Here is a 17,372-nt window from a genome sequence, read left to right as displayed (position 1 = left end):
TCAATACATAAGGCAACTGCTAACAGCTATAAAAGAGGAAATTGACAGTAACACAATAATAGTGGGAGACTTTAACACCTCACTTACACCAATGGACAGATCATCCAAAATGAAAATAAATAAGGAAATACAAGCTTTAAATAACACATTGAACAAGATGGATTTAATTGATATTTATAGGACATTCCATCCAAAAACAGCAGATTACACTTTCTTCTCAAGTGCACATGGAACATTCTCCAGGATAGATCACATCTTGGGTCACAAATCAAGCCTCAGTAAATTTAAGAATATTGAAATCATATCAAGCATCTTTTCTGACCACAACACTATGAGATTAGAAATGAACTACAGGGAAAAAAACATTAAAAACACAAACACATGGAGGCTAAACAATACATTACTAAATAACCAAGAGATCACTGAAGAAATCAAAGAGGAAGTCAAAAAATACCTAGAGACAAATGACGATGAAAACACGATGATCCAATTGGGATGCAGCAAAAGGAGTTCTAAGAGGGAAGTTTATAGCTATACAAGCCTACCTCAAGAAACAAGAAAAATCTCAAATAAAAAATCTAACCTTACACCTAAAGGAACTAGAGAAAGAAGAACAAACAAAACCAAAAGTTAGCAGAAGGAAAGAAATCATAAAGATCAGAGCAGAAATAAATGAAATACAAACAAAGAAAACAATAGCAAAGATCAAAAAAACTAAAAGCTGGTTCTTTGAGAAGATAAACAAAATTGATAAACCATTAACCAGACTCATCAAGAAAATAAGGGAGAAGACTCAAATCAATAAAATTAGAAATGAAAAAGAAGAAGTTACAACAGACACCGCAGAAATACAAAGCATCCTAAGAGACTACTACAACCAACTCCATGCCAATAAAATGGACAACCTGGAAGAAATGGACAAATTCTTAGAAAGGTATAACATTCCAAGACTGAACCAGGAAGAAATAGAGAATATGAACAGACCAAGCACAGGTAATGAAATTGAAACTGTGATTAAAAGTCTTCCAACAAACAAAAGTCCAGGACCAGATGGCTTCACAGGGGAATTCTATCAAACATTTAGAGAAGAGCTAACACCTATCCTTCTCAAACTCTTCCAAAAAATTGCAGAGGAAGGAATACTCCCAAACTCATTCTATGAGGCCACCATCACCCTAACACCAAAACCAGACAAAGATACTACAAAAAAAGAAAATTACAGACCAATATCACTGATGAATATAGATGCAAAAATCCTCAACAAGGGCTTCTCTAGTGGCGCAGTGGTTGAGAGTCTGCTTGCCGATACAAGGGACACGGGTTCATGCCCCAGTCTGGGAAGATCCCACATGCCGCAGAGTGGCTGAGCCCGTGAGCCATGGCCGCTGAGCCTGCCCATCCGGAGGCTGTGCTCCGCAACGGGAGAGGCCACAACAGTGAGAGGCCCGCGCATTGCAAAAAACAAAACAAAACAAAAAAACCAAAATCCTCAACAAAATACTAGCAAACAGAATCCAACAACACATTAAAAGGATGATACACCATGATCAAGTGGGATGTATACCAGGGATGCAAGGATTCTTCAATATACACAAATCAATCAATGTGATACACCATATTAACATTTTGAAGAATAAAAACCATAAGATCATCTCAAAAGATGCAGAAAAAGCTTTTAACAAAATTCAACACCCATTTATGATAAAAACTCTCCAGAAAGTGGGCATAGAGGGAACCTACCTCAACATAGCAAAAGCCATATACAACAAACCCACAGCAAACATTCTCAATGGAGAAAAACTGAAAGCATTTCCTCTAAGATCAGGAACAAGACAAGGATGTCCACTCTCACCACTATTATTCAACATAGTCTTGGAAGTCCTAGCCACGGCAATCAAAAAAGAAAAAGAAATAAAAGGAATACAAATTGGAAAAGAAAAAGTAAAACTGTCACTGTTTGCAGATGACATGATACTATAAATAGAGAATCCTAAAACTGCCACCAGAGAACTACTACAGCTAATCAATGAATTTGGTAAAGTTGCAGGATACAAAATTAATGCACAGAAATCTCTGGCATTCCTATACACTAAGGATGAAAAATCTGAAAGAGAAATTAAGCAAACACTCCCATTTACCATTGCAACAAAAAGAATAAAATACCTAGGAATAAACGTACCTAGGAGACAAGAGACCTGTATGCAGAAAACTGTAAGACAGTGATGAAAGAAATTAAAGATGATACAAATAGATGGAGAGATATACCATGTTCTTGGATTGGAAGAATCAACATTGTGAAAATGACTCTACTACCCAAAGCAATCTACAGATTCAATGCAATCCCTATCAAACTACCACTGGCATTTTTCACAGAACTAGAACAAAGAATTTCACAATTTGTATGGAAACACAAAAGACCCCAAATAGCCAAAGCAGTCTTGAGGGAATAAAACGGACCTGGAGGAATCAGACTCCCTGACTTCAGACTCTATTACAAAGCTACAGTAATCAAGACAATATGATACTGGCACAAAAAGAGAAACATAGATCAGTGGAACAAGATAGAAAGCCCAGATATAAACCCACCCACCTATGGTCAACTAATGTATGACAAAGGAGGCAAGGATATACAATGGAGAAAAGACAGTCTCTTCAATAAGTAGTGCTGGGAAAACTGGACAGCTACATGTAAATGAATGAAATTAGAACACTCCCTAACACCATACACAAAATAAACTCAAAATGGATTCCAGACCTCAATGTAAGACCGAACACTATAAAACCCTTAGAGGAAAACATAGGAAGAACACTCTGACATAAATCACAGCAAGATCTTTTTTGATCCACCTCCTAGAGTAATGGAAATGAAAACAAAAATAAACAAATGGGACCTAAATGAAACTTCAAAGCTTTTGCACAGCAAAGGAAACCATAAACAAGACAAAAAGACAACCCTTAGAATGGGAAAAAATATTTGCAAATGAAGCAACTGACAAAGGATTAATCTCCAAAATTTATAAGCAGCTCATGCCGCTCAATATTAAAGAAACAAACAACCCAATCCAAAAATGGGCAGAAGACCTAAATAGACATTTCTCCAAAGAAGACATACAGATGGCCAAGAAGCACATGAAAAGCTAGCTGCTCAACATCACTAATTAGAGAAATGCAAATCAAAACTACAATGAGGTATCACCTCACACCAGTAAGAATGGCCATCATTTCAAAATCTATAAACAATAAATGCTGGAGAGGGTGTGGAGAAAAGAGAACCCTCTTGCACTGTTGGTGGGTATGTAAATTGATACAGCCACTATGGAGAACAGTATGGAGGTTCTTTAAAAAACTAAAAATAGAATTACCATATGATCCAGCAATCTCACTAGTGGGCATATACCCAGAGAAAACCATAATTCAAAAAGACACACGCACCCCAATGTTCACTGCAGCGCTATTTACAATAGCCAGGTCATGGAAGCAACCTAAATGCCCATCGACAGATGAATGGATAAAAAAGATGTGGTACATATATACAATGGAATATTACTCAGCCATAAAAAGGAACGAAATTGAGTCATTTGTTGTGAAATGGATGGACCTAGAGACTGTCATACAGAGTGAAGTAAGTCAGAAAGAGAAAAACAAATATCATATATTAACGCATGTACCTGGAACCTAGAAAAATGGTACAGATGAACCGGTTTGCAGGGCAGAAGTTGAGACACAGATGTAGAGCACAAACATATGGACACCAAGGGGGGGGGAAACCCTGGCGGGGTGGGGATGGTGGTGTACTGAATTGGGCGACTGGGATTGACATGTATACACTGATGTGTATAAAACTGATGACTAATAAGAATCTGCTTTATAAAAAGTAATAATAAAAAAAATACAAAGAATTGCCCCTTTCTGACAACATCCAATCTAAAGCAAACCTCTGCTTCCTTCCAAAAATTACCCAAATAGGTCCTAACACCCTCCTACTGAGATATCCCATAGTATGTGTTCTCCCTCACTACATGGTAACAAACCAAACCTGTGAGGGACATCTATACATATAAGAGAATATCAAGAAGAAAAAAGTGGTAAACAGTGCTTACATTACATATCAAATAGAAGAGCAAAGAAAACACCCACTAAATTAGTTACCTGGAGATTGTGAGGGATTTGAGGGAGAGTAATTTCAGTAAGCCTAGGAGGGCAACCTCTAAGTTTAGAGTTTATCTCGTAGTCTATGGGAATTAGTGCAGAAGGCAACGTCAGCTGTGATATTTAGAAAGAAAATTCTAATGGAAGAATTACCAAAAGACTGGATTAAAAAGAGGCCTGAGAGAGACTAATTTGAGAAATACTCATCAGGGAACTAAGGTAAAGAGGAAAGGGTGACATCAAGCTTTCCAACTGGGACATTTGGTGGATGGTAATATAACACAACAAAATAAGAATAAAAAAGGTTTAAGGTGGGAGAGGAGGAAGTTAAGATGTTAACTTTCAGACTTTTATGGGAGTCCCAGGTGGATTAACCTACAGGCAGTGCCATCTCATTGATTTGTTCAAGTATTTGGGGGGTACCATCATTAGAAACTGTGCCAGGCTCTGCAAAAACTTATGAGCAAGACAGTCAGACTGCAACACACACACTTGGCGACTGAAAGTTCACTGAGGACAGAACTTATTCATCTTTAGTAAATCCAATTAGAGAAGAAAAAATAATGGTAAAATGAGCGAAGATGGCGGAAGAGTAAGTCGCGGAGATCACCTTCCTCCCCACAGATACACCAGAAATACATCTACACATGGAACAACTCCTACAAAACACCTACTGAACGCTGGCAGAAGACCTCAGACCTCCCAAAAGGCAAGAAACCCCCCACATACCTGGGTAGGGCAAAAGAAAAAAGAATAAACAGAGACAAAAGTATAGGGACAGGACCTGCACCAGTGGGAGGGAGCTGTGAAGGAGGAAAGGTTTCCACACACTAGGAAGCCCCTTCACGGGCGGGGACTGCGGGTGGCACAGGGGGAAAGCTTCGGAGCCGCGGAGGAGAGCACAGCAAAAGGGGTGCGGGGGACAAAGCGGAGAGATTCCCGCACAGAGGATCGGTGCCGACCGGCACTCACCAGCCCGAGAGGCTTGTCTGCTCCCCCGCCAGGGCGGGCGGGGCTGGGAGCTAAGACTCGGGCTTTGGTCGGAGCGCAGGAGACGGCTGGGGTTGGCGGCGTGAACACATCCTGCAGGGGGTTAGTGCGCCACGGCTGGCCGGGAGGGAGTCCGGGGAAAAGTCTGGACCTGCGGAAGAGGCAAGAGACTTTTCCTTACCTCTTTGTTTCCTGGTGCACGAGGAGAGGGGATTAAGAGCGCTGCTTAAAGGAGCTCCAGAGACGGCGCGAGCCGCGGCTAAAAGCATGGACCCCAGAGACGGGCGGGAGACGCTAAGGCTGCTGCTGCCGCCCCCAAGAAGCCTGTGTGCGAGCACAGGTCACTATCCACAACCCTCTCCCAGGGAGCCTGTGCAGCCCGCCACTGCCAGGGTCCCGGGATCCAGAGACAACTTCCCCGGGAGAACACATGGCGCGCCTCAGGCTGGTACGATGTCACGCTGGCCTCTGCCGCCGCAGGCCCGCCCCGCATTCCGTGCCCCTCCCTCTCCCCAGCCTGAGTGAGCCAGAGCCCCCGAAGCAGCAGCTCCTTTAACCCCGTCCAGTCTGAGCGAAGAACAGACGCCCTCAGGCGACCTACACGCAGAGGCAGGGCCAAATCCAAAGCTGAGCCCCTGGGAGCTGTGAGAACAAAGAAGAGAAAGGGAAATCTCTCCCAGCAACCTCAGAAGCAGCGGATTAGACCTCCACAATCAATTTGATGTACCCTGCATCTGTGGAATACATGAACAGACAACGAATCATCCCAAATTAAGGAGGTGGACTTTGAGAGCAAGATTTATGATTTTTTCTCCTTTTCTTTTTTTTGTGAGTGTGTATGTGTATGCTTCTATGTGAGATTTTGTCTGTATAGCTTTGCTTCCACCATTTGTCCTAGGGCTCTATCCGTCCTTTTTTCTTTTGTTTTGTTTTTTCTCTTAATAATTATTTTTTTATTTTAATAACTTCATATTTTATCTTACTTTATTTTATATTACTTTATCTTCCTTCTTTCTTTTTTTCCTTCCTTCCCTCCTTCCTCCCTCCCTCCTTCCTTCCTTTCTTTCTTTCTTCTACTAATTCTTTCTTTCTACTTTTTCTACCTTTTATTCTGAGCCATGTGGATGAAAGGCTCTTGGTGCTGCAGTCAGGAGTCAATGCTGTGCCTCTGAGGTGGGAGAGCCAACTTCAGGACAAGGGTCCACAAGAGACATCCCAGCTCCACATAATATCAAACGGCGAAAATCTCCCAGAGATCTCCATCTCAACACCAGCACGCAGCTTCACTCAACGACCAGCAAGCTACAGTGCTGGACATCCTATGCCAAACAACTAGCAAGACAGGAACACAACCCCACCCATTAGCAGAGAGGCTGGCTAAAATCATAATAAGTCCACAGACACCCCAAAACACACCACCAGACGTGGACCTGCCCACCAGAAGGACAAGATCCAGCTTCATCCACCAGAACACAGGCACTAGACTCCTGCACCAGGAAGCCTACACAACCACTGAACCAACCTTAGCCACTGGGGACAGACACCAAAAACAACGGGAACTACGAACCTGCAGCCTGCAAAAAGGAGACCCCAAACACAGTAAGATAAGCAAAATGAGAAGACAGAAAAACACACAGCAGATGAAGGAGCAAGATAAAAACCCGCCAGACCTAACAAATGAAGAGGAAATAGGCAGTCTACCTGAAAAAGAATTCAGAATAATGATAGTAAAGATGATCCAAAATCTTGGAAATAGAATAGACAAAATGCAAAAAACATTTAATAAGGACCTAGAAGAACTAAAGATGAAACAAACAACGATGAACAACACAATAAATGAAATGAAAAAGACTCTAGATGGGATCAATAGCAGAATAACTGAGGCAGAAGAATGGATAAGTGACCTGGAAGACAAAATAGCAGAAATAACTACTGCAAAGCAGAATAAAGAAAAAAGAATGAAAAGAACTGAGGACAGTCTCAGAGACCTCTGGAACAACATTAAAAGCACCAACATTCGAATTATAGGGGTTCCAGAAGAAAAAGAGAAAAAGAAAGGGACGGAGAAAATATTTGAAGAGATTATAGTTGAAAACTTCCCTAATATGGGAAAGGAAATAGTTAATCAAGTCCAGGAAGCACAGAGAGTCCCATACAGCATAAATCCAAGGAGAAATACGCCAAGACACATATTAATCAAACTGTCAAAAATTAAATACAAAGAAAACATATTAAAAGCAGCAAGGGAAAAATAACACACAAGGGAATCCCCATAAGGTTAACAGCTGATCTTTCAGCAGAAACTCTGCAAGCCAGAAGGGACTGGCAGGACATATTTAAAGTGATGAAGGAGAAAAACCTGCAACCAAGATTACTCTACCCAGCAAGGATCTCATTCAGATTTGATGGAGAAATTAAAACCTTTACAGACAAGCAAAAGCTGAGAGTTCAGCACCACCAAACCAGCTCTACAACAACTGCTAAAGGAACTTCTCTAGGCAAGAAACACAAGAGAAGGAAAAGACCTACAATAACGAGCCCAAAACAATTAAGAAAATGGGAATAGGAACATACATATCAATAATTACCTTAAATGTAAATGGACTAAATGCTCCCACCAAAAGACACAGATTGGCTGAATTGATACAAAAACAAGACCCATATATTTGCTGTCTACAAGAGACCCACTTCAGACCTAGAGACACATACAGACTGAAAGTGAGGGGATGGAAAAAGATATTCCATGCAAATGGAAACCAAAAGAAAGCTGGAGTAGCAATTCTCATATCAGACAAAATAGAATTTAAAATAAAGACTATTAGAAGAGACAAAGAAGGACACTACATAATGATCAAGGGATCAATCCAAGAAGAAGATATAACAGTTGTAAATATTTATGCACCCAACATAGGAGCACCTCAATACATAAGGCAAATACTAACAGCCATAAAAGGGGAAATGGACAGTAACACATTCATAGTAGGGGACTTTACCACCCCACTTTCACCAATGGACAGATCATCCAAAATGAAAATAAATAAGGAAACACAAGCTTTAAATAATACATTGAACAAGATGAACTTAATTGATATTTATAGGGCATTCCATCCAAAAACAACAGAATAAACATTTTTCTCTAGTGCTCATGGAACATTCTCCGGGAGAGATAATATCTTGGGTCACAAATCAAGCCTTGGTATATTTAAGAAAACTGAAATTGTATCAAGTATCTTTTCCGACCACAACGCCATGAGACTAGATATCAATTACAAGAAAAGATCTGTAAAAAATACAAACACATGGAGGCTAAACAATACACTACTTAATAACGAAGTGATCACTGAAGAAATCAAAGAGGAAATAAAAAAATACCTAGAAACAAATGACAATGGAGACACGACGACCCAAAATCTATGGGATGCAGCAAAAGCAGTTCTAAGAGGGAAGTTTATAGCAATACAATCCTACCTTAAGAAACAGGAAACATCTCGAATAAACAACCTAACCTTGCACCTAAAGCAACTGGAGAAAGAAGAACAAAAAAACCCCAAAGTTAGCAGAAGGAAAGAAATCATAAAAATCAGATCAGAAATAAATGAAAAAGAAATGAAGAAAGCGATAGCAAAGATCAATAAAACTAAAAGCTGGTTCTTTGAGAAGATAAACAAAATTGATAAACCATTAGCCAGACTCATCAAGAAAATAAGGGAGAAGACTCACATCAACAGAATTAGAAATGAAAAAGAGAAGTAACAACTGACACTGCAGAAATACAAAAGATCATGAGAGATTACTACAAGTAACTCTATGCCAATAAAATGGACAACCTGGAAGAAATGGACAAATTCTTAGAAATGCACAACCTGCCAAGACTGAACCAGGAGAAATAGAAAATATGAACAGACCAATCACAAGCACTGAAATTGAAACTGTGATTTAAAATGTTCCAACAAACAAAAGCCCAGGACCAGACGGCTTCACAGGGGAATTCTATCAAACATTTAGAGAAGAGCTAACACCTATCCTTCTCAAACTCCTCCAAAATATAGCAGAGGGAGGAACACTCCCAAATTCATTCTACGAGGCCACCATCACCCTGATACCAAAACCAGACAAGGATGTCACAAAGAAAACTACAGGCCAATATCACTGATGAACACAGATGCAAAAATCCTCAACAAAATACTAGCAAACAGAATCCAACATCACATTAAACGGATCATACACCATGATCAAATGGGGTTTATTCCAGGAATGCAAGGATTCTTCAATATATGCAAATCAATCAACGTGATACACCATATTAACAAACTGAAGAACAAAAACCATATGATCATCTCAATAGATGCAGAGAAAGCTTTCGGCAAAATTCAACACCGATTTATGATTAAAAACCCTACAGAAAGTAGGAATAGAGGGAACTTTCCTCAACATAATAAAGGCCATATATGACAAACCCACAGCCAACATCGTCCTCAATGGTGAAAAACTGAAACCATTTCCACTAAGATCAGGAACAAGACAAGATTGCCCACTCTCACCACTCTTATTCAACATAGTCTTGGAAGTTTTAGCCACAGCAATCAAAGAAGAAAAGGAAATAAAAGGAATCCAAATCAGAAAAGAAGTAAAGGTGTCACTGTTTGCAGATGACATGACACTATACATAGAGAATCCTAAAGATGCTACCAGAAAACTACTAGAGCTTATCAATGAATTTGGCAAAGTAGCAGGATACAAAATTAATACACAGAAATCTCTGGCATTCCTATACACTAAGGATGAAAACTCTGAAAGTGAAATCAAGAAAACACTCCCATTTACCACTGCAACAAAAAGAATAAAATATCTAGGAATAAACCTACCTAAGGAGACAAAAGACCTGTATGCAGAAAATTATAAGACACTGATGAAAGAAATTAAAGATGATACAAATAGATGGAGAGATATACCATGTTCTTGGATTGGAAGAATCAACATTGTGAAAATGACTCTACCACCCAAAGCAATCTACAGATTCAATGCAATCCCTATCAAACTACCACTGGCATTTTTCACAGAACTAGGACAAAAAATTTCACAATTTGTAGGGAAACACAAAAGACCCTGAATAGCCAAAGCAATCTTGAGAATGAAAATCGGAGCTGGAGGAATCAGGCTCCCTGACTTCAGACTATACTACAAAGCTACAGTAACCAAGACAGTATGGTTCTGGCACAAAAACAGAAAGATAGATCAATGGAACAGGATAGAAAGCCCAGAGATAAACCCACGCACATATGGTCACCTTATCTTTGATAAAGGAGGCAGGAATGTACAGTGGAGAAAGGACAGCCTCTTCAGTAAGTGGTGCTGGGAAAACTGGACAGGTACACGTAAAAGTATGAGATTTGATCACTCCCTAACACCATACACAAAAATAAGCTCAAAATGGAGTAAAGACCTAAATGTAAGGCCAGAAACTATCAAACTCTTATAGGAAAATATAGGCAGGACACTCTATGACATAAATCACAGCAAGATCCTTTTTGACCCATCTCCTAGAGAAATGGAAATAAAAACAAAACTAAACAAATGGGACCTAATGAAACTTCAAAGCTTTTGCACAGCAAAGGAAACCATAAACAAGACCAAAAGACAACCCTCAGAATGGGAGAAAATATTTGCAAATGAAGCAACTGACAAAGGATTAATCTCCAAAATTTATAAGCAGCTCATGCAGCTTAATAACAAAAAAACAAACAACCCAATCCAAAAATGGGCAGAAGACTTAAATAGACATTTCTCCAAAGAAGATATACAGACTGCCAACAAACACATGAAAGAATGTTCAACATCACTAATCATTAGAGAAATGTAACTCAAAACTACAATGAGATATCATCTCACACCAGTCATAATGGCCATCATCAAAAAATCTAGAAACAATAAATGCTGGAGAGGGTGTGGAGAAAAGGGAACCCTCTTGCACTGTTGGTGGGAATGTAAATTGATACAGCCACTCTGGAGAACAGTATGGAGGTTCCTTAAAAAACTACAAATAGAACTACCATATGACCCAGCAATCCCACTACTGGGCATATACCCTGAGAAAACCATAATTCAAAAAGAGTCATGTACCAAAATGTTCATTGCAGCTCTATTTACAATAGCCCGGAGATGGAAACAACCTAAGTGTCCATCATCAGATGAACGGATAAAGAAGATGTGGCACATATATACAATGGAATATTACTCAGCCATAAAAAGAAACGAAATTGAGCTATTTGTAATGAGGTGGATAGACCTAGAGTCTGTCATACAGAGCGAAGTAAGTCAGAAAGAGAGAGACAAATACCGTATGCTAACACATATATACGGAATTTAAGAAAAAAAAATGTCATGAGGAACCTAGGGGTAGGACAGGAATAAAGACACAGACCTACTAAAGAATGGACTTGAGGATATGGGGAGGGGGAAGGGTAAGCTGTGACAAAGCGAGGGAGAGGCATGGACATATATACACTACCAAACGTAAGGTAGATAGCTAGTGGGAAGCAGCCGCATAGCACAGGGTGATCAGCTGGGTGCTTTATGACCACCTGGAGGGGTGGGATAGGGAGGGTGGGAGGGAGGGAGACGCAAGAGGGAAGAGATATGGGAACTTATGTATATATATAAGTGACTCATTTTGTTGTAAAGCAGAAACTAACACACCATTGTAAAGCAATTATACTCCAATCAAGATGTTAAAAAAAAAATAATGGTAGAAATAGATCCTTTGTACTGCACAATGAGTGGTTTCCAAAACCCTTCCCTTAATATATAAACACAATTTTACCCTTGTTTCCAACAAATCTAAATGCTATGGGCCAACTGCATCACCGAGTGAACCAATTATCTTTCATATATCTTGTACACACCACACTGCTGTCTCATTTTTTCTCATTTATTCTCTTAGAGTTATGAATTAACTTGGGACAGTCTTAATATCGTTCACGTAAATAAAACTAATTATTAGTCATCTTTCTTCTTCAGTTTCCTCAATGAGGTCCCTTTCTCCTCTTTTTCAGTAGTGAGCCCTAATCATTGCTGATAATAAGCGTTAGCAGTACTATACCTGTATCCCTCCCCACCAAATCACAAGTGAAATCGTGTAACTTAATGCCATCAATGTACAAAGAACTTAGAAAATGCTCAGAAATCACCTTCTTAATCTCTGCAAATCTATTTCTTCGGATTAAACTTACTTTTCTTCAAGCACAAGCAGTCCAGATAATGTAGTCTTTCCTGTTACATTATTGTAAATGCCCACACAGTACTTTCAGCTATGTTATGGGATCTCTAAGCTCCCTTCCAACTCTGAAAACTGATGATTCTGTAACAGGCCCGAGATTTTTATTAGCATTTTAAACAGTTTCCAAGGGCAAATGCCTTCCAGTAGTCAAAACACATAAATATATTTGGTGACATAAACCATAATCAAGCTAGGAAATTCTACAATGCAGTGAATTATTTTAAGATTGTATCAAATGGTATTTAAAAATAACAGATTGGTAGATTTTACAATGACTTCTTAAACTTCCCCAATCCTTACATGCTTTTTTTACTCTGGAATTAAAATCAAATTCAACTAAAACAAGTTATCTATTGAGAACTCACATGGCCAAGGCACTAAATAAAGTGGAGGATCCAGTTCAGTAAGACAAGGTCCCTACCCGTTCCTATCCCCACCCCAAGAGTGCTGTTTGTATTGTGTGCTTTCACACCTACCTAGAACTTCAAGACCTAGCTCAGATCACTCCTTGAACATGAATGAATCTTCTTGCTTTCATCTTCTCTGCCACTTAAGCCTGAACACTACATACTGCCCTGGGTTATTTATGTTTTTACAAATGCCTTAACCACTCAACAAGCATGCAGAGAATACTGAAGGCAAGCACTATCTTCAACTTTTTGTCGTCCCTCTCAGGGAATTATTTAATCTTCTAGCACAAAATACTCCCTAAGCCTAACTTAGAGGGAACTGAAATTTAAGGTCTTACTCTTAATGTCCCCTAGTCAAAATCTTGCAGAAGTAGAATATGGTAGTTTAGAGTTCATGCTCTGGGGGTATCTGGAAATCCCTGATCTACTACTGTTTAACTGGCCTTGGGCAAGCACTCAGCATCACCAGATTGAAGTTTCCTCAGCTGAAACGGAGATTGCTACTAGTATCCACTTTACTAAAGTTGTAAGGATCAAGTGTATAAAGTCCACAGTAAGCATTAACAATTATGTACAGAGATATAAAAGAACGGTAAAAAATTTTTTTAGCTCTTGATTCCTTGGAATACTGGAATTCAGCTGGTGATGAAGCATATGAAAATAAAAGCTGGTGATGAAGCATATGAAAATAAAAGCAGAACCTTATTAGTTACCTCAACCCACTGAATATTCAGTATTAATATTTATAGGTGCAGCATTCACTTTGTTTATACACATTAAAATTTTCATTCTGTTATCTACAGAATCACTACTTACTGCCACTAAACCATAGTATCCTACCTTCGAAGAACACTAAAACATGAAAGAAAAAAGGACACTAGGGTTTTCCCCCCAATAAATTGCGCCTATAATTTAAGTCCTACCAAAAAAAAAAAATCTTTAAAAACGTTGACATTCCAAAATTTTGAAGTCTGCATCCATTTCTTTACTTTCTTTACATTAAAAAAACTATTTAGTTATTCAGAGACCTGAAAATTTGGGCCTATACGGGACCTTTTGTAATTACCCATGTACAAGTCTCTCAAAAGTGAATTTAATCCCAAACTAAGTAGCCTGTCCAAGATACCAGATAGTACACAGCAAAGAATCCTACAGGACTAGAACCCATATTTGTAACTGGTAGGTCATATTCCCTTTGGATTCCACCATGAGAAAAATGGTTTTTTCTTCCTTTTGGATATAATATCTTCTTCTCCCCTTAGCACAAGGTAGAGTGGTCTGCACATGTTAGATTTTCTATAATGTTAATCTTGTCCTCAAGATCCTTCTAGCACTAGGTATTTTAAAACATGTAACAATAACTATGATATTTACAGCAAAATAAACAAGTAAATAAATTTCTAGTGAGAAATTAGAAAGCATCATTTAAAAATAGAACACATGTATTCAAATACGGAAAAATCTTCAAAACACTTGACCGCAAACGTTATTTTAATTAATCTCTTAAGTGTCAGTAATCTAATATATATAGTGCTTTGGTTCCCAAGACTTGTCTATTACTGAATGGTCTGAGCGTATTAAGTCTTAAAAACTTAGTTGTTAAAAATATCTTAATGACAAATTACTGGAAGTCATTTACTGTTCTTAGGCATATCTTCTATAATATTCACCAACTATTAAAAATATTATCAGTATCACATTTTTAGGAGTAATCCTCCAAGCAATGTTTTAACTTATTCAAGCCCAAATTGGTAGATAATCCTTATCAAGTTCAACACTAGTATATCTTAACATCAGAGCATTACTCTTCCATATAATTAGAAAAAACAAAAACAAAAAACTCCTCAGGCATGTACGTATTACCTTTCCTTTAGAGGAAATGTAAGAAAGAAAGCTTCAGTCAATAATCACATATGCAGTATTATCACATGACTTGACTTCTTTATTCTAAACATATTATCCACACACAAGTCTGACTAGTGGAACAAAACTGTACTATTATAGGGAAAGTCCTATCTTTAGACTAAAACTGAACACAATCAGAATGAAAGTCAGTACTTTTACAGAATGAGCCAAACTGACAGAAATGGGAGGGGGTAAAAATCACACCACACGTTCTACCTACTTAAAGTTTTTTATGTATGTTCCATTCAAATGTTTATTTAAATTTTAATGGCTTGCATTGGGAGCAAAGCTCCAAAGGGAAGTAAACAGCATTCTAATCCTTTAAAAAACAAACAAAACCTTTTATTTATTTTAATCTTGATTTTGACCCTAGAACTCACAGATCTAAAAATATTAATGCCCAAAATAAACACGTCTCTTCCAAAAACGAACACTCGAACCTTTATTATTGGCAAACTAATTTTAAAACTTTTGAATACAATACTTAAAAACTCCCTAGATAGCAAAACTTTTTGAGAATCATTTCTGGCTATGAAGTCACAGAACCAAAATGTCATTGGCTATTTTAATATGCCAGCATATTAACTTAATTAGGAACAGATTATTACATTTTTCTTGGTTCTCCTTTCACAAATCAAAAAATATTTCCCCAGTACATAAGATTTGGGCGTGTTTTCAGGTGTTAAAACGTACCGTTCATACAAAAAAAAACAAATAAGCCCGTCAGCCACAATTTAAATTGAAGACTATTTTTTCTTCCCTTTAAAATGCACAGAAAATAAAACCACTAGAGAACAAAACAAGTATCCAAGCTATAAAAAGCTAATTAGATCGGGAGTTGATTGATTTTGTGATGGGATAGAAGGCGGGAAGGAAAGAATGTAACAATTTCTGTAGTGCAAAAAAAAAAGAGGGAGAGAAACCAAGATTACCCGTGAAAATATAACAATTCTTCAATATGCATGTGACCAAGGTTTGGAACCAACCGTACAAGTCTCCTGGAACAGAACTTTATAACAAACCTTCACATTCACCATCCCCATATTAGAAAACTCCTTTCAATAAGACCCATTTGCTTGTTGCACCTTTTTGTTTCAGGTTCAGTAATTCACCTTTCTGGCAGTAATTTTGGATCTAAGGAAATGAGACTGAAACCCCGAGATCCTGCTTGGGTTTTTGCCTGACGAGGGAAAATGACAAGAAATGCTGGCGGGAAAACCCTACGAGTCAAGTTTCCACCCTCCTGGCTCCCCCTCCACCTTCTTCCCACCTTGACGAAAGGGATAATCCAAAGAAAGTTTATAGCCCAATCCCCGAAGGGCTGGAAAAGAAAGCAAATCGTTCGAGCTGAATGCACCTAGGCCCGCTCACATCTGCGAGAAATGAGGCGGCAGCTGGGACCCCGAGTGGGCAGCAGCAGCAGCTCTGGCCCCGGGAGCAGGGCGGCCTAGCGCCTCGGGCAGGCCGGCGGGTAGGCCTGGCCTCCGGGTCTCCAAGCGTAGAGCGACTCCCTTGCTCACAATGGTGCGTGATCTCGCTCCTTCACGCTACCTGGGACGCGAAAGTCACGTCCTGGGAGGGCAGAGCATGCGGTGGGGGACGCAGAAGAGGCCTAGGACCAGAGACGGGCAACGGCCTAGAGGAAAGAATGGGGGAAGGGGGTTAGAAGGTGGGCGAGGAAAGGGACCTGCCGGGATCGGGGAGCGGAGGGTGGCCTGGAGACCTCCGCAAAGCCGAGCAGCCAGTTAAGGCCAAAGGGGTGGGGCAAGGCCTGTGTGAGGGCCAGGGCCGCGGATGGGGGACCCCGAGGGGAGCTGAGGGTCGGATTTCGGCCTCACCTGAAGTCCTTGTCGCTGGATGTCATTTTTTCCAGCAAATTGGAAATGTGGTACGAGGCGCTCGCCATGTTGCCGGCCTCGATCCCGCCCGCCGGCGCTGCTCGTGCTGCTGCCCGCCGCCGCCGCCGCTGGGGCTCCTCCTCTCGCTCGCCGCGGCTCCCGCTTCCAGGGTCGCAGCGCGACGCAGACGCTGACAAGGGAGGCGCCTGGACGGGCTGCCCCCTCCCCGGCGAGGCGTGGGCCTGTCCCGGGGGAAGCAGAGGCTACGGGGCCGGCCTAACGACGGCGCTGCTCGCCGGAAAACGAGTTCATGAGCAGCGAGGAGTACAGCAGGCTCTCTCCGGAGAAGCAGCCACTTCCACTCGGGGCAGTCCCACTCCCACTCCCTCCGCACTCGCTCCCTAAGGCAAGAGGCCAAAACCCGCCTCCTTCGCTCCGGGGGAGGGCGCGGCAGACGCGGGACGCTACGGAAAGCTGAGGTCAGGGTTCAAGGAAGTCTCCCCACGCACGCTGCGGAGACGCTAGGTAAAGGACAATCCTGTTGGCTGAAGCCTGTGTCAATCTTCGCGTACCCGCCCTTCAGGAGGCATGACAACGGCCAAAAGGGGCTGTTCTCGCGAGACTTGAAAGCGGCGGTTAAAGGATAGGGGGCCAGTGGGAGGAGGAGACCTTCGTCCGAAAATAACTTGTTTTTCCTGTACGACAGTAAGAGAAAAAGCTTACGATTTTTAAGGCGCATAAGGCCTAGGAGTAAAGTTAATTAACAGGTTAGACTCGGGGCGAACAGAAGAGTTATTAGAAGGA

At 40.4% G+C, this 17,372-nt stretch overlaps 1 protein-coding gene across 1 annotated transcript in view; it reads right to left on the bottom strand.

The window, feature by feature from the left end:
- CAND1 (cullin associated and neddylation dissociated 1) overlaps positions 1–16,985 on the bottom strand; it is a 53,248-nt gene extending 36,263 nt beyond the window's left edge. Inside the window, exon 1 of the mRNA XM_082849874.1 lies at positions 16,569–16,985. Coding sequence (XP_082706000.1) covers positions 16,569–16,636 — 68 coding nt within the window. The 5' untranslated portion in view covers positions 16,637–16,985. The remainder of the gene's footprint in view (positions 1–16,568) is intronic.
- Positions 16,986–17,372: the final 387 nt, after the last annotated feature.

Source organism: Leucopleurus acutus, assembly GCF_964270905.1.
Source record: "Leucopleurus acutus genome assembly, chromosome: 11".
NCBI lineage: Eukaryota > Metazoa > Chordata > Mammalia > Artiodactyla > Delphinidae > Leucopleurus > Leucopleurus acutus.
Note: the sequence above shows the minus strand (reverse complement) of the source record. Positions and strands in the feature narration are given on the sequence as shown.